At 32.3% G+C, this 19450-nt stretch overlaps 1 protein-coding gene across 4 annotated transcripts in view; it reads left to right on the forward strand.

Annotated features, from left to right (window-relative positions):
* nAChRalpha6 (nicotinic acetylcholine receptor alpha6) overlaps positions 1-19450 on the forward strand; it is a 389695-nt gene that overhangs the window by 261951 nt on the left and 108294 nt on the right. For all 4 annotated transcript variants that reach the window (XM_076530284.1, XM_076530283.1, XM_076530281.1 and 1 more), the window contains exon 8: positions 224-418. In XM_076530284.1, coding sequence (XP_076386399.1) covers positions 224-418 — 195 coding nt within the window. The remainder of the gene's footprint in view (positions 1-223; positions 419-19450) is intronic.

Here is a 19450-nt window from a genome sequence, read left to right on the forward strand (position 1 = left end):
ATACAAAATAGGACATAAATCATTAAATATATAACCGTGAAATCAAAACCGAATTGTAACTAATAATGAAATTTAACTCTCCCAAACTCATCCTCATTTTCCACACATACCATAATTGTTATGAAAGAGATCTCACATTAATCTTATCATATCTTGTATATTGCACCTTTAAATCGTTAATAAAAAACGAATTTCCTACATACGAAGTAATTTGTTGTTGCAGGAATGCCAGGAAAGAAGAACACGATAACGTACCAGTGTTGTCCCGAGCCATACGTAGACGTGACGTTCACCATACAAATTCGCAGGAGGACCCTGTATTATTTTTTCAACTTGATCGTGCCGTGTGTGCTGATATCGAGCATGGCTCTTCTGGGTTTCACTTTGCCGCCAGACTCTGGGGAGAAGCTCACCTTAGGTAACGTAACTCATTGCATGCCTTGCCTGCGTATCACACCAGCCAGACACACCTTGTTCTTTTCGTTTCTCTTCTTCCGTTGGTTCTGTCGACTTGTACACGACATGTATCTTATTCTATTTATCTGTCTATCTATCTCTTCCTCTCTGTCTATCTATCTTTTATATTATGTATGTATGTACACATACACCGGAGCCGCGCCAACTCTTTGATTGATTTCCGGAGGATTGCGTTCTATGACACATTTAGATCTATCGACACTGAACGGTGACTGTCACGCGTTTATTTCATTTCGACGACGATAGATAGGGACGTGATCGACCCATCTTCTTTCGGTCGAGATATATTCGATATCACTGACAAATCTTTTGCTGACAATATTGCTCTATCTGACAAATCGATGTCTACTTTTATGTGTCTTTCAAGCTATAGAAATTTAACTTATAGGATAATTAATTCTAGTGATTGTTAGTACTGTAGTATGAATCTGGTACAGTCTAATCTATTGCGTGATTTTCTTTAGCTGTCTGATAGAAAAGCCAATGTGCAAGTGGTACTTCAAAGTTTTGAAAGGCTAAGACGATTGATATGAAAGTATCACAAAATACCGCTTGTATTATGTCAAATATGAGCATTAAGCTTCACGAAGATAATCGTAGTAATGTTCTTTCGATGTTTTTAACATGAAATGACTTATCGTTAATTATAGAAAACAGTGTAGTTCTATATCATATCAATTCTTCAATTTTTCAAATTTTAAGTGTTAGATGAATTCGTAATATAAAAATATAAAATAACACATGCTACTTATTTATTTTAAGCTTGAAATGTGTCAAATATATGCACATTAAGCTTTTGTCAATATTTATAATAGAGATTTTACTAATTCTTATTTAAAGTAAATATGATTAAAGCGATTTGCATTTTGATCTATTCAATTTCCAGGCACATAACTAAGAATATTAAGGTTATTTTGAGAGTATTTATATAAGATTTAAGCTTTAAATTGATGAATTTTCTTCAGACTTCAGATTTGCAATTCAGTTATTCAGTGCACAATAATTTCATAATTACCTTTGACTGATTTTTTAAATTCTTTTAATAAAAACACTAAAAGAGGGCGAGCTTTACATTGATTCAGTAACGGTACTATTTTATAAAACCTTCATATCATGAAATCGTATTTGACTTTTTGTTTTGAAATTCAATAATTGATATATAATACAACAAGGTGGTTTGTTATAATTAACTAAAAGTCATTTTATATTAAAAATATAAACAGGGCATAAATATACTTATTTTCCTCAAGCTTTAAGCTTTATTTTGGTATAGTGCAAGTGCCATTTTGAGATACTTTTATGTCATGAAATTGTCTTTGATTTTTCATATTTTGACATTGAATAGCTAATATATCATACGAAAGCAATACTTACTATAATTAGCAATTACCCATTTTGTACTTAAACCATTAATGAGTAGTTTATGCAGTTATTTTCGTAAAGTTTCAAGCTTTAATTTGATATATAATATACAGCATTTTAAGATACTTTTATGTCATGAAATTGTCTTCGACTTTAATGTGTTAATATTGAATATTTGGTACATAAAAGCATTATTTACTATAATTAGCAATCACTCATTCTGTACCCAAATGATTAATGGTTAACTTTTGCAGTTATTTTGTAAAGGTTCAAGCTTTAATTTGACATACTATAGATATCATTTTCAGATACTTTTACGTCATGAATCTTTTTCGACATTTTATATTTCGATATTGAACAGTGACATATAACACGAAAGCATTCACTCTAATGAACAACCCGCCATTTTTTATTAAAATCAATGAGGATTTTATGCAGATATTTTCGCCAAGCTTTAAGCTTTAAATTGATATGCCATAAGTACCATTTTGCAATACTTTTCTGTCATAAAACTAGACTCAAACTAGATTCACTCAGGCTTTCTCTGTATTAAAGTTATATGACACGTGACATCTGCAAAATAATGTAATGAAAATTTGTATCAATTACTATTAAAAAAATGTCAGTGATATCGATATATACGTTCTCGATCACGGACGACAGGACGACACCTACGTCGGACGACGTTTTCGATCCTTTTCGATCCTGTCGCTACGAAATCAACCAGGAAGTCTGGTTTCGAGATTTCTCTTGCGAATTTCGAGTAGTTGGACGGAATAGAACGACCCCTGGGATTTTTAATTTCGAACAGAATCGCCTTTGATATCGGAAAGGCGTCACTCTGCTCTCTTTCGTTCTTCTTCTATTCACGCTTATCAGAACCGCTTCTAAATTCGCGTTTCCGTAACATCTGGTTCGTTTCATCAATCTTTCTTCAAGAAGTCTAACGCAGATATTGAATCTCTTCGATTTATCCTTCTCTAATTGTTTAATCAGCTTCAGCTTCTCAATTTAAAGTGATGGTAGGATCCTCCGAGATTTTCTGTAGTTGTTAAATCAGTTTTTATAGGGATCAGTGAAATTATATAGTTCAGGCATTTTCGATTCGTAAATGGATATTATAAATATATAAACAAGATTTAATGCTTTATTGTACTTATTTCAAATTTCTAATATTTACGTAAGTGTTCTGTGCGAGAATTATTTAATATTTCGTAATTAATCAATCTTTAAATATTTGGGATAATAGCATAAACTTGTAATAAGTTGAAATTGAAGATTCTAGGAGGTTGAGATTTAGGAATTTAATGGATGAGAATCACACGTGAAATTTAATAACGAAAAACAAAATACTGAGAGTATAAATAAGAAAATATTTATTCCTATGCGTTTGAACAAATATAATATATGATGTGTATGATATCAATTACGATAGATGCTCGTTATATTGCCACCGTCGATGTAGAACGATCATTTTTCCCTCATACAAAGACGAAAATTGTGTCTTGCAATATAAATATCATTTACACTATTTTGCATTATTTTTATTATCAAAATTCTTCTCTTCTAAATTCCAAATTTAAAAAGTTAAAAAATTCTGAAGTTTAAAACCTGTGAAATCCCAAAATAAAAAATTTCCGAAAACTTAATTTTAGGACCTAATTTTCAAAATTTTAGGTTTTAACATTCAAAAGCTCCAAGATCTAGAATTTAACAATTTTGAAGTCCCAAAAGTAAGGTCCCTAAATAATAAATTTTCAAAATTCAAAGGCCTCAAAACTTAAAATTTCTATAGCCGCAAAGTTAAAAAATTATAAGGCCTCAAAATCATAAAGTACTGAACATCTAAATTTCAGCAGTTCAAAGATTTAAAAATTCTAAAATTCAAACTTTTTAAGTCTGAAAATATTGAAATCCAAAAATCCTAAAATTCTAAAATTTGAAAAGCTCTAAAATCTCCAAGTCTCAAATTCCTATGATCCTAAAATATTAACATCTCAAAATCCAAAAGTTAAAAAATCCTTAAATACTGAATAAACATCCTTAAATACTGAGTTAAATACTGAAGTTCCATAATTATAAATCCCAAAGTACTAAAGCCGCAAAGTATTAAGGTTTAAAAAATTCTAAAGTTGTGAAATCCTAAAATCCCAAATTTCCCATAATCCCAAAATTCTCTAACATTTCAAATACCAAAAGTTCTAAAATTCTCAAGTGCCAAACTCCTTGAAATTGGAAATGAAGTTTCTGAAGTTCAAAAATTCTAAGTTTTTAAACTTTAGAATTTGTTCCCATAATTCTAATATTCCACAGCCCTAAAATTCCATAAACTTAAATTCCAAATCCCTAAAGTTCCAAAATCCTAAAATCCCAAAATCCCAAAATTCACAAATTCTAATATTCGAAAGCCCCAAATTCCTAATGTTTCAACATTCTAAAATTCCAGAGTCCTCATATTTGTCAGCCCTAGAATTCCAGAGTCCTTATATTTGTCAGCTCTAGAATTCCAAATCTCTAGATACCAAAATCTCAAAATCCTAAAATTGCAAAATTCCAAAGTCCCAAAATTCCGTATTCCAAAAGCTTCAAAATTCTAAAGTCTCTGAATCCTAATATTCTACATCTCTAAATTTCCAAAACCCTATAATCTCAAATACCCAAAAATCCCAAATACCAAAAATTCCAAACACCGTCATACACTTCAAGCTAGTCCAAAATATTCTGCGATCGTCTACACATCAAACTGTTCCACATTTCACCATCAACTTTCCGGCACTACATCCCAACGGTGGCAATATAACAAGTGTTTGCTGCGCCCTCGCAGTTGCCCCCCATAAAAGTCCATAGTCCAACATAAATAATTATTATAAATTTTCGACTACTTTCACGTGTCTCTCCGCGCATTTGGTATTCTTTATACGTGTACGTATGTTCTTCTCGTAAAACACCGATATGTACGGCGCGAGGATCTCGCGTTCCCCTGGCTAGCAAAGCCTCCAGCGTCGCATGATTTCAATTTTGGATAGGACGGATGCATCCCACGGATTACAACGGGGGTAAAATCTGTACACTGCAACACGGTGCAGGGTGTGCATTATGCATAGGACGGCGGCGAAGTTCGCCGAGGTCGATGTATGCTTCATGAGGCTGAGAACGTTCGTCTCGAATACGTCTTCCGGGATGCTAGTCTGGCTTTTGCGGCTGCCAGCTCGTGGACAACCGATTAATTATTCGCCAACGAATCGTTGCCAGAACGTTACCTGCCTCGAAATGTCTTTCGTTACGTTCTGGGACAGATTTCGTTGGATATGTAGCAAAATTAAAATTGTTCCATGTGTCTTCGTGAAGGAAATTGAGCTGGCATCATATATGTTCTTCGTTATAAAGTTTATTGAATGTTTCATGTATACCGGATAATAACGTGGTTGATTTATAATGAAGTCTAGTAATATTGTATAGCTTCAGTAATAATGGCAAGTACTCTAAGAAGTAAGTGGAAATATAGAACTTTTACGTATCTGTTTTTGAGAAGGTAAAATTTCAATTATGTGTAATTATCTGTTATTGCAAGATTTTCGTTCATTTAACAGTTTAAGGTTTTTATGAATTAATAATTCTAAAATGCTGACAAGCGTTGACGTATACAGTAAGGAATTTAGTCGGAAAACAAATGTACATATAAATAAATATATTTTGATCTGCATTTTAATTTAAAATCTTATGTAGTCATTTAAAATCAATATGTATTAATTTAAAATTTGACATACTCGTTTAAAATTAATACATTAATTGCAAATCTTCTTTAATCGTTAAATTAGGGAATTCCTTGTCATAGACAAATGTTTTACACACATTTTACACGATAAAAATTTAAATAAGGTATAAAATTGTATTGTATATTTTCTGCTTGCTTCTTTTGCACAGAGACCTTTTCTGAAAAGAACATGGTCCATGAATATACTACTTTTCGAACCATTCATCTTCTTTGACATTTTGCTGTATCGGTAACGTTATAACCTGATTTGCGTGAAACTGTATTTTACACACAACGATGAAGATTAAGATATGGTTAAAGAATACAAGAATTGTCATGAATAAAATTACAGATAAAGGAATCATTACACCCTGACAATTAGTCAAATATCATATACAACAATTTTTTAATTCTTTCAATTTAAACTCAAAAATATCGAGTAACGAAAAATATAAAGCAGAATACAACCATACAGTCAATGTTGAAAAAAAGATAAGTAAATTGGTTAACAATTGCGACTCGCAAAGTAGCAAATTTTCCGAAAAAAGCGATTTGGAATCACTTGAAGTGATAGAATGGCAAACGTGTCAGGAACTTGTAAACTCTTGGAACGGGTTGGTATCGCGTGCAGAACTCGCTTCATAAGTAACGAGTCCTTGAAAAGTGAAACCCGTTGCCTTTGCTAGTTTCGGAAACTCCAAGGTGGATGCTAGCCTCCGTAGGTCAGGTCAAAGGGTAATTAGACGAAGCTACTGTCCTCCTTCTATTTATCCACCGTCGAACAAACTTTTCGTCGAGCTTGCAGTTCAACCGCGCCATATTTATCTTCCCTAATACTGTAACTCTTATCATTTTCAGTTTTCCCAGAAACGGAATAATATTTCTTCGGCAAAAATCATTTCCATAAATTCAGGATTTATTATTTGGTAATCTACTTGTGCAAGTTTTCGATATTCACAGAACTTTTTGAAAGATATTTGAATGTTGTAATGGTTTTTTGAAAGAAATTCAGACGTGGTTTAGGTTGTTGGAGGAGATAAAGAAATTATAACAATTTATGAAAGAAACGTGGAAATTGTAAAAGTTTCTGAAAGAGATTTAGCAATTACAAGTTACTAAAAAAATTTAGAAATTATAACAGCTTCGTGAAATTCGAAAATTGTAAATGCTTATGAAAGGAATTGATATTCCTATATTAAGAGAAATTCATATTACTATATATTTATATAACTATAAATGTTTCTGAGAGAAAGAAAACAAAAGTTCCTAAACAAAATTCAGAAACTGTGAAAATTCTTGAGAAGTATTTAGAAATTGTAGCAGTTAATAAAAGAAATTCATAAATTATAACAGTTGTTCAAAAATATTTGAAATAGTTTCTGAACAAAAATTTGGAAGTAACAAAAGAACTTTTTACAGTTTCTGAAAAAGATTTAGGAATGATAAAAATTCTTGACAGACATTCAGAAATAAAAGTTAACAAAAGAAATTGAGGAAATTCAAATTGATATGATTAAATAAATTGTTTTATGTACTGCAAATTCAAAAAATGGGAACGTATTTTTCTCGGTTGACTCTATCAGTTTAACATCTTCAGTCCCAGGCATGTAATATTACATTTCAAAGGGGCGGTGTAGTTCAAATCCGTTTCCTTGGGATCGATCGAGTCGTGTCGAATCGAGTCAAATTGCTTTGCGTTGAATTGAGACGAATCGAAACGAATCGCTTCAAGTTTGATTACGTCAAATTAAGCCCCATTGAATTGAAATGCGTCGAATTGAATTGCACCGAATTAAATCGAACTTATAATCGTCATATTCATACGACGCCATTTTAATTCCGCGCGTATTAGATCAAACAGAATCATCCACTTTAATATTTTAAAATTAGGCATTCATTTTAATACTTGAGTCACATATGCATGATGCTTAAGTTTCCATATGAATCATTCGACTGTATTATTAAAAATTTGTTCTTGTACCTAACTGAAATACTCGTAGCTGCTTTGAGCTATGAACAATAAATGTCACAAAATATTATGAACACATTTGGTAAGATTAATCGTAAAAATACCTATTAAAACTTACAACTGTTTGTAGCAGCGTTAATTTGAATTTCCTGAATTTCGTGTTCCTTTACAATTGCTAACCCTTTCATGAAATCGCGGTGCGAACGCAGCTGACCTTCGTGATCCGAGTGCGTGAGGTATCAACGTTCTCAGAAGCCGATTTCGAGTAGAAAGCACGAATGGAAATTGAATTTCCATTGGCAATGACAGGAGAGAATCGATGTTGGCAGGGATTCGGAACCTCGTCGATGTTGTTCCCGGTGCACAATTGCCGCTATGCACACACAAGCTCTGTTGTATACATACAAATAGGAACGTGGCCGGCATACCAGGTGTCCCCTGAGCCTCTACGGGTATATAATTTTCCGAACACCGTCCAGCCGGGAAAACACCGTGAAAATACTTCGTCTACGGTCGACGTTCTCCTTTGGGGATGTACTCGTAGAGAGACAGTGACGGTATCTCTACGGTGGTCGATGTGATTTTCATTTGACAAGGCTGAATGTTTACGTTTGCACTGCATTCGGGAAACTGGGGATCGGTTGTTACGGTTGATCGTTAGTTTATGAAATTTATAGGTTATGTTCCGTATGAAAAATTTGTGTCGATTTCACAGTTTTTGTTGCGTATTATAAATTTATGAGATTTATAGGTTAGGTTTCGTATGAAAAATGTGTGTGACGGTTTCACAGCTTTTGTTGCTTAATGAAGGTTATGATTTGATATTTTTTGTTTTAATATGGAGTATAGCTTTTATCGGTGTATATTAATTGAGAGGATGAAGATGTGTTTTTAACTTTTGGGTTATATATCGAAGAATTTAAAATGATTTGATATTTTTTTGTACGTGCTAATTGAAAAGATTGAAATGTGATTGAAAATTAAAACTTGTGATGATCATTATATCATGTGATGTGATTTTTAAATATTTTGCTACATATCAAATGCAAAATTGATATCATAAAAATGAAACAATGATATATTGTATTATATACATTAATTTTCCAATTTTGGAACATTCACAGTCTGAGACGAATTCATCACATAAAAATATCACAAAATAGCATTTGCACTATATTAAATTAAAATTCAAAGTGTTAGAAAAATGTATAAATAGATGCCCCATTGATATTTTTCGTATCAAATGTCTAGTAATAAATTACATTGATCCATGTTAAATTTTCCAATTTTTAGAAATTAGCACAGTAAAACGATTTCGTGACAGAAAAGTACTTACAAATTTCCCTCGTGATACATCAAATTAATGTCTAAAACTGCATAAGTGCCCCATTCATAATTTCAGTGTAAATTATGTGCCAATCAATTACAGTAAACAATGTTGTAAACAATTTTCTATTTTCAGAACATTGACAGTCTCGCACAATTTTATCACATAAAAGTATCTCGAAATAGTACTTGTGCTATATCAAATTAAAGCTTGAAGCATGAAGAAAGTGACTACATAATCTTTCCATTAATATTTTTATCCTAAATTGGCCAATCATTAATTATAATAAATAATATTTATAGTGTTGCTCTGTTATATGTATGTATGTCAATTATTTCACTGTGGAAAGTAAAAAAGTTCCATGACATAAAAATTTGCCAAAATGGTAATTATATTACATCACTTTTGGCAGTTTAAAATACCTACATAAACTTTCATTACCACTCCTAACAAAGAGTGACATGGCACATTAATTATGTAAATGTCAGAGTCAAGAGTTAAAATTGTCGTCTGAAAATAAAACGAAATGTAATATTTAACGTTACCCAAAAATGCTTGCTATATTATAAAATACAATTACTATTTAAATCTGAAGGTTCAACAAAAATAAAGCTAATTAACATGCTTAGGATAGATCATGACACTTACATAATCAAATATTTATTTAACTTCACACAAAAGTGTGAAGCAACTTGAGAAATGTATTTTGTCCAAAATCTGAGGATTCGCGGTGGTCAAAGAAATAGAAACAGTATTAAAACAAAAGGAAATGCAATATTTATTTAAATTTACACAAGAAAAGCTTGTAACTTGCAAAATGTACGAGCTTTTCCCTAAATTTAAATTCTTAAAAAATTTCAATTCTATCAAAATATAACCAAATACAATATTTATTTAACTTAACACTAAAAGAGTTAGTAACTCAAAAAGCGTATAAACTTTCCTCAAAATTTGAGGAAGATTCTTGCATTTGTGGCGGTCAAAAGTAATGGAAGTTTAGGTCACGTTGTAAGCTTTGATTTCTACCAGAACAATCACAGCATTTCATTTTGTACGATAAAGATACTGCGCGTAGATACCGAAGGAAATTTCCCAGGTGCCCGTAATTCGTCGAATTTCCCAAACGTATTCATAATATTAAGTTATTCGGAATATTGTAGCAGTGTGCAGCTGTTCTTACTTAATAGCAGAGTGGTACGAGCCAATGGCCGACATGAAGGAAGAGCGAGTATAATATCATAGAAATTCCATTCCGGTGGAGTTTCATCATCGCCCGTAGCCTCAGGTACACCCAATGTAAAACGAATTCCCTTTCGAAGTCAGTTTCAGAAGTCGGTTTCTCCTTAGATATTCCGATTAGTCGCCGTACTTTCGGAAACTGAAAGATTAGCTGAAATACGTCAAAACGTCAGACATCTCGTGTATGGAGTCAGCCAGGCAAATTTTAATTCAGATCAGAAATTAACGAATCTGGTTTAGGAATTTTGAAATTTTTAGATTTGGAAATTTGATCATTTTTAATTTATTTAAAAGTTTGCGTTTATGGAAAGATGGTTAGAAATTAGGGATTGGCGGGTTTGGAGATTTGGGGATTTGGGGATATGGGAATTTGGGGATATGAGGATTTAGGAATATGAGAATTTGGAAATTTAAGAATTTAGGAATTTATGGATTTGGGGATTTGGACGTTTGGGGGGTTGGGGGGTTGGGGTTTAGGGATTTGACGATTAGAGGATTTGGTAATTTGGATATTTGGATATTTGGGGATTTGGGGATTTGAGGATTTGGGGATTTGGGGATTTGCGGATTTGGGGATTTGGGAATATGAGAATTTGGAAATTTAGGAATTTATGGATTTGGGGATTTGGAGGTTTGGGGATTTGAGGATTTGAGGATTTGGAGATTTGGGGATTTGAGGAATTGAGGATTTGGAAATTTAGGAATTTGGAAATTTGGAAATTTGGAAATTTGGAAATTTGGGAATTTGGAAATTTGGGAACTTGGAAATTTGACAATTTGGAAATTTGGGAATTTAGGAACTTGAGAATTTAGAAATTTGGGAATTTGGGAATTTGGTAATTTGGGAATTTGGGAATTTAGGAACTTGAGAATTTAGAAATTTGGAAATTTGGGAATTTGGGAATTTGGAAATTTGGGAATTTGGTAATTTGGGAATTTGGGAATTTAGGAACTTGAGAATTTAGAAATTTGGAAATTTGGGAATTTGGGAATTTGGAAATTTGGGAATTTGGGAATTTGGGAATTTGGAAATTTGGGAATTCGGGAATTTGGATTTCGGAAATTTAGAAAATTAACTAAATATATAGTAATTTAGTAATTGACCAATTTAGAAATTTGTCAATATAAGAGTTTCAAAATTTATAAATGTAGAAATTTATGAATTTATAAATTTAGGAATTTGAAGACTAAAAAATTCAGGAATCTAGGAATTGAAGTATTTGAAAATTTGACAATTTAGGTATTTAGAAGTTTAGTAACTTGTGAATTTATGGATTTGTAGATTTTGAAAGTTTGGAATTTAGAAACCTCAAAACGTGGATATTTAGAAATTTAAAAATGTACTTAATTATTTCAGTAATTTAGAAATCAACGAACTATGAAATTTGAATATTTAAGAAGTCTACCATTTTGAAATTAGTAAATTTTCAAACTTAGCAACTTGACATAACATTTCCATAAAATTTTCTCGGAACGGAAGATAAAGTAATTTTCCCGCAATAACGTAATTAGGAACCAAAACATACACGCATATTTTAAGAAGATATCCCACTTTGCATGTTACTCGAAAAATGACCCGAAAGCTTTCCATTCCGTTGAAGAACAAAACGTGGAACGTTGCATAATCAAATCCTTTTCAAAGAACGAGTGTACGTGCATGCACGTGCGCGTGTGTGTTAGAGGTTGGCAAAGTACAAGGTACGAAGAGACGGAAATGGATGGAACAGCGCAATTAAAACATAATTGCGGCTCGTTTGTTAGACTATGTGTGTCAGAAGTGCTGTCGCCTGATCAGAGGAAGGATTTCTTAAAAATTGCCCTCGTCTCGTGCAATTTTCACGGTGATTTTCAAACGCAAAACGAAGCGAATTGTTCGAAGAATCGAGTTACTCGAAGTTGTGCCTTTGATTACGGCATTTTAATTTGTGTCTCTTTATTTTGAAATTAAAAACAAAACGACATACAGGTTTTTCAATTTAATTTTTTTTATGTAGAATTATAATATACAAATATATCGCATCTATAATTACAACAATAGTAATAGTAACGCCATTGTAAACCAAAATGTAATCACATCAAAATATTACATGACACCTTTAAAGGTTTTTCAAATTAAATTCACCCTTTTCGAATTTAAATTGATTCTTTTACAAATAAATCTCAGTCTTTTGCAAATCAAGTATTTTTACATGTATATTATATTTAAAAGATACATCAAATAATGATGTAACTATACATATGTACATATGACCTAGTCCATAAACAGTTCTCCTTGAATTATTATTGTTATTGAATTATTGAATTATCTGCTCACAGCTTTCATGCATTCCTTCATGTTCATATGTTATTGTATGAATTATAATACAATTTTTGATTTCGTACTATGCAAGTAATATTAATTCATGCTTTCATAAATATGATACACATGTATACATATGTATGTATATGTATATTTATGTATATGCATATATATGTATATATGTATATATATGTATATATATGTATATGTATGTATATGTATGTATATGTATATGTATGTATATGCATATGTATGTGTATACATATATATATGTCACGTATATGTACATGCATATGCATATGCATATGCATATGTATTATACATGTACATGTAAGAGTACTTGATTTGCAAAGCAGTAAAAATCATTGGCAGCAAAATGAATTTAATGTGCAACAGTATAAATTTAATTTGAAAGACCTATGAAGGTGTCATGTAATATTTTAACAAATATTATTGCACTATTATTATAATCATATATATCAATATATTTGTATATTATAACCATACATTAAAATGCACAAGTTTGAAATCGTACCTTAAAAATATACGAATTTCTGTATTAAAAATTAGAAATTTTAATATTAACACAGCGACTATACAGTCACCACTGACCCACATATGTCAATAGAAAAATAAATAGAAGTATATAAATACATTTTTAATTTCTCCGTAACAAAGATTGGGTTATCTGGAATATTACAAATATTCGAAACAGTTAAATATGTAGGTTATATCAGAGATGAAATTAAAGAATTGACAAAGGATGTCGGAAAGTACGTGAGTTCGTTTGTGGAATCGAAGGGAAGTTTCGTATTTCGAGACTCGATTCAAACTGAAAGCTTATTAGGAATTCGAGCAACGAACCATCGAGCTTTTCGATCCTCTTCTTAGCAGAGAGACTTTTTCCGGTGAGCACGCCTTGAGCTATGCACTTGATTGTTCGCGATTATATCGAAGCATACCGCCCCAATTTCCGGTACGAGTACAATCAAAGTCCACGGAAATCCTCGTCCAGATACCTCCGAGGAAGCAGCAAATTTTGCGCCATTTTCTGACACGAAAAGCACGGAAGTCGATCGCTCTGTGAAACGTGAGGAAATTTGCTGGCTTGTACGATCGTTATTATTTCTTACGTCATCTATCAAATATTATTATGAGTTAAGTGTATTCTTAACTGAGATGTTTTATGATTAACTGAGATAGTTCCTTAGAAATTACTGCACTGTCGGTTAGTGAGGATAATTCACCAGTTATGAGAAATTAATAAAACAATTGTTGCAATTATTAAATAAGAGATATAATGATTTGAAGTTTGAAGAGTTTTAGGTTATGATGTAGATTATGTGATGTAGGTTATGTTCGTTGTATAACCTATTTCGTGTATTTGTGAAAACTTGTGAATATCCTCTTGAGAATGATAAAAAATTTGCTTTAATTAACGTGGCAGTTTGCTAAAAATTAAATTCAATTTTTTTATTATTTATTTCTGCAAAGATATTAAAACTTGTGAGTTAAAGAATTTAGTGAGTTGGAAATTTGGATTTTTAGGCAATGGAAATTTGGAAATTTGAGAATTGAACAATTTCAAAATTGGAACGTTTAATTCGAAATGTTGATTTTGAAATTTAGAGATTTAGAAGTTTGGAAATTTGGAAATTGAAGAATTTAGAAAATTTGAGAAGCTAATTGAAAATTTGCGCACTTAGAGATTTTTTAAGTTGGAAGATTTGATAATTTGTAGAATTTAAAAATTTAAGAATTTGAAAATTTGGAAATTTGTGAATTTAAGAAGTTAGGAAATTTGAGAAATTAAAAATAAGAGAATTTGAATATTTGGAATTCTTGAAATTTGAAAATTTGAAAATTTTGCAACTTGTAAAATTGAAAAATTTGAAGATTTTTAAATTTGAGCATTTAAAGATTTTGAAACTCAAAAGTTAGGTAATATGAAAACTTAAAATTTTAGCAATTTAAGAACTTCGACATTTGGACGTTTCAAAATTTTAGAATTTTTAAATTTAGCAAGTTTAAAAACTTGGAAATTTGAAAACCTTAATATTCTCAAATTAGAAAATTGCTTAAATGTATCAAAGTCCTACATACTCTCTTATGAGAAGTAAAAATATTAACTATTAATATTACATAATAAATTCTCAACAATTTAATTGCCGAACGTAGTGGACTCCTAAAATGACTCGATCTGTATTTGTACGTTTGTCAGTACACTACAAGCCGCAATTCAGTCTCTTTTTACATGAAATTTTGAAAATAAACTCATGAAACATCCTAAAACTGTATAAATTTTAGTGGTGATCCTATGACAGGCTGTCGTCATCAACATCGACAAAAAACCTTGTTTCGCTCATTTTTAACACACAAAATCGTCAGCACGTTAAAAGCTCTATAACTCATCGTTGACAATACTCGATCGTTATTGACATTCGTCGTGAAATCAACAATTCGATGCGGTTCAACATTCTCGTTCTACCTACATTTACAGGAAGTACTCAAAATTGGAAATACACGTTCGAATTAGCGTGGAGCACCTGGTCTGGCTCGCATCATCATTTATAATATCAACAACAATACGAGAATACACACATCGTAATTTATCAATTCGCTGATTTCGCATAAACTTCGTCCATGAATCTGTAGAGGAAGTTGTAAGTTACAGTCACCTAGGTCGTACATCTTCCGAAGCCTATTCACAGTCGACAAGCATAATAATTACCTGAGGAGTTATCCTGACGAACAGTACGGTGGATTCCCGCAGGAAATCTGGATAAGAAAGATCGAATCTGAACCTGGTATCTTCACCCACCAGCAGCTTCACTTTCCTGTTTCAACGCCATTGTAATCGCTCCTCGTCTTTCCAATTCTCTCTTTGTCCTTCTTCACTTCCCGCCATTGTTGTCACTTTGCGTTGTATCCGTTCGTCGAGTCTCGGTCGAGTTCTCTCTGAACAGAAGCTGCGGAGAAGTCGAGTCGTTCTGGCGAAAGTTGGGCAAATCCGACGGTGTTATTTCGGCGTTAAACAGTTTTGGTAAATGTTTTGCCGAATCGACTCCAGGTTCTCCTGGAGCTTGGAATGGAAAACGCGAATGTTGAGAGTGGAAACGATGGCTTGTAACGGAACTGTATGTTGAAGTTGAACGCAAAGAGAGAACCGAAGTACGATTGCAATAATTGACGATTGTTAGAACAGTTTGGGTGTGTGGCGAGCTTTCCTTATTTTAGTTTGTGACGCCTGTGTTAAAGAGTTCTTTCTTTTCTGTAAAGTGATTAATAAGTTAATTGAATTTTGGTGATTTGGAGGTGGGGAGTAGTTGAGTCGAATTAAATGTAGCTGAGGTGCATTGTACAGAGTTGAGTCGCGTTAAACTAATGTAAAATTGAGTCGATTTGAATTGGATCTCAAGAAACACGATTGAACCGCATCGAATTAGATCCAAACGTAATTGAACTGTGTCCAATAGAATCTAAACACAATTGGACCACGTCAAAATGATTCTTGTCGAGCTCAATCGCTACTAATATAATTATGAAAAATAATTTTTCAATTTTCCTTAAGAATCCCCTTTCAGTTTCAAAATTGCAGTCTTACAAAGCGCTGGATGATAAAGAAATGATTAAGCGTTTGCCCAAAAGCATTTTCGATAGTAGTTTATTATTATGGGAAAAAATGTAGCTCTTTAGTCGAGACGTTATTGCAACATCTATGAATGAAATTTCCATAATATTATACCGTTGTAAATTTCGTGCCGGTGTGGGCACAAGCCGGCATCGCGAATTTCATTAACCGGATAAATACGGAGGGTATGCACACTGCCACGTCCTGTGTTAAGGCTGCAAAAGCGACACCAACCCTCTTCATGGAAAGTGTATTTGATTGAGAATTACCATGACAAAAGGTTGGCCTGTGCCTGTGAATACACACGAAGCGCAACGTGAACGTTCTCCAGAATGAAGGCTGCGGAACTAAGAGGTATTGCTTCTCACCTTGGCACGATTTTCACAGACGGATTCTCTTTGCTGATCTGACGTGGCTAAACGTGATCACGGATTCGTCTATGATTTGTCAGAGTGGAATGGGGGATTTTGGTGCCGTGATAGGATTGAAATTTTTATGAATATTGGATGTGATTCGCTGAGATAGGATCGCACTGAATATGTACCCGGAATTTGGATCGATTGAAATACAAATGGCACTTGAATTAGGTTACTGAGGTTCAGAATAACAAATTGAATGGTTGAAAACGTGTCATAGATACTTGCGGAAATATGAATTGTGAAATGAAACATAATAATTGATAAATATACATGTGTGTTGGTATCTTTGTAGTTTATTTTACTGCATATCAAGTGATTGATTTCGAAGCACGGAACCGCTACGTAGTTTTGTGACAGAAAAAGGTCACTTGTGCTATGTCAATTTGGAACTTAAGGTTCAACAAAAACAACTATTTAAATAAATTATTTAAATAGTTATTTAACTTATTTTAACTTGTATCCTCTGAAGGCATGTACCACTGGAAACTGGATATCTGTCAGGGGACTATGTTAAATCAAAATTGGTTCATAAAATTATTTCCACGGATCTGCTGCTTAGTATTCAGAATATTCATGACACATTTATGTACTCGTTTTTGCCACACTATAAACTGTAATTTGGTGTGTCATAAATGGTATTTCATGATACTTTTCTGTCATAAAATAACGTCAGGCTTTTTATGTTTTGAAATCGACAATTTTTTCTTCAATCCTTTCATATTAATAATATTAGTGACGCGTTTATACAGCTACTTTCAGTGTATCTCAAAGTTTAATTTGATATACCATAAGTAGTATTTGGTAATACTTTTCTGTCACAAAATCGTCTGTCTTTTCACTTTTCGAAACCGACCCTATGAAACACACTATTTATCTCAATTTCCTATTTCTATTTTCCGGTTCCCTTTTATTAAATATATTAACAGGGCACTTATGTCATAATTTTTTTCCAACTTTAAACTCTAATTTAGTATACCATAAGCAGTATTTAATAAAATTTTTCTGTTATGAAATCGTGCTTGATTTTTCTCTTTCTAAAATTAACTCTGCAATACACAGCAATCGGTTCTCAATTTTTCTTTTTCATTTCTCCCATATTAGGAATACGAAAGGTGCATTTTTACTGCAATTCTTAATAAACCTCAGACTTTAATTCGACATACAATAAGTGGTATTTAAAGAGACTTTTCTGTCATGAAATCGTCTCCGACCATTTACTTTTTGAAATTAGTCATACACAATCACATTTTCTATTGTTCTTCCTTACTTTTCTCATATTGATATTAATGGGTCACTGATATCATGACATGTGGTGAAGCTTGAACTTTAATTGGAGGTACCACAGGTACCATTTGGTGGTACTTCAGTACCACAAAATTGAGACCTTCACGAAGTCTCATGAATTATTCCGTAATAATTGAATACGCATTGTCAGTAACATGCGTGATTACATAGCCACGTAACCAACCGAAATACAAGCGTTCAAAGCTAATTGTAAGGAACTAATTGCCGGCTTTCCTCGACCCCATTTTCCATCCACAGACCAACAAGCTCGAATGTTATTGGCGGTTTGCCACCTGCAACGGATGCACCTTGTCGCGGTTCGTCGAAATTTGACCTCGAACTCTTATCCGGCTCGTGTCGACAACAGCTTCTGAACAAATTAAAATCTCTTAGGAAAAAAACACCATCCAAATTCCTACGTTCGCGTTGAAATTGAGGTTCTACCTGTTGGATCGAATATTGATAGTATATTCAGATTTATACGATTCTGCCGTCTATGACGTTTTCTTATTTCACTTAACCTCTTCAGAATAATTTTTGAGTTTTAGTTTTTTTGCAAAAATACATTTTACTTATTTTATTTTGTCATTTTAAATTATATTATTTTATCGTTTCTGATATTGTCTCATTTTGAGTAACGTTATTATGTCGTTGTGAATAATATTGTTTTGGCATTTTAAATAACATTATTGTGTCATGTAGAATATTATTATGTCACTTTATATAGTATTATTATATCATTTTAAATAACATTTAAATTTCAAATAATATTACTGTTTCGTTTTAAATAACATCATTATACGATTTTGAATATTATTGTGTCGCATTAAATGATTTAATAAGAACAGATGATTTGAAGAGGTTAATTTTACTCTCTGTAGGTATGTTTCATAAACTTGTGGAAATTACGTGTAATCGATATTTCGGAAATATGGAAATATGGAAACTAATTTACCGATAAACTTTGCTAGTAGTTAAATAGCGTTCTCGAATTTGTGCATTAAGCGTGCTGGAAATTTAAGTATTTATTCACATTCAAAATGCTATAACCTGAAACGTGTTAATCCGCTTTCTAAGTTCTCCACCATGGAAATTATGTAAATTTACGTAGTATAGCGATGTTCGTGTGCTGGCACGATAACCGCGATATTTGTTGAACGTGGACAACCAACTAATGTTTATCTTCTCCCGTGTGAATTCTCTGATAATGGACGCCATTTGCTCCGACATTCTAACTCCCATGCATCTTCAATTTCGAGTCAATCAGAAACAATTGCTCGTGAAATACCAAACATGTAAATCGACAGGTTCTCGTTTAACGAGCGCAGTTTACATCACAAACTTGAAATGACTTTTTAGTACAAAAATATTAATTGTAAAATCGTTTCATACAAGAATATTAATCTGAAAATCGTTTAGTATGAAAATATTAATTATAAAATCGCTTTGTACAAGAATATTAATCTGAAAATCGATTAGTATGAAAATATTAGTTGTAAAATCGCTTTGTACAAGAATATTAATCTGAAAATCGTTTAGTATGAAAATATTAATTATAAAATCGCTTTGTACAAGAATATTAATCTGAAAATCGTTTAGTATGAAAATATTAATTAGGAAATCGCTTTGTACAAGAATAGTAATCTGAAAATCGATTAGTATGAAAATATTAATTGTAAAATCGCTTTG

The sequence above is a fragment of the Megachile rotundata genome, chromosome 4 (assembly GCF_050947335.1).
Source record: "Megachile rotundata isolate GNS110a chromosome 4, iyMegRotu1, whole genome shotgun sequence".
Lineage (NCBI taxonomy): Eukaryota > Metazoa > Arthropoda > Insecta > Hymenoptera > Megachilidae > Megachile > Megachile rotundata.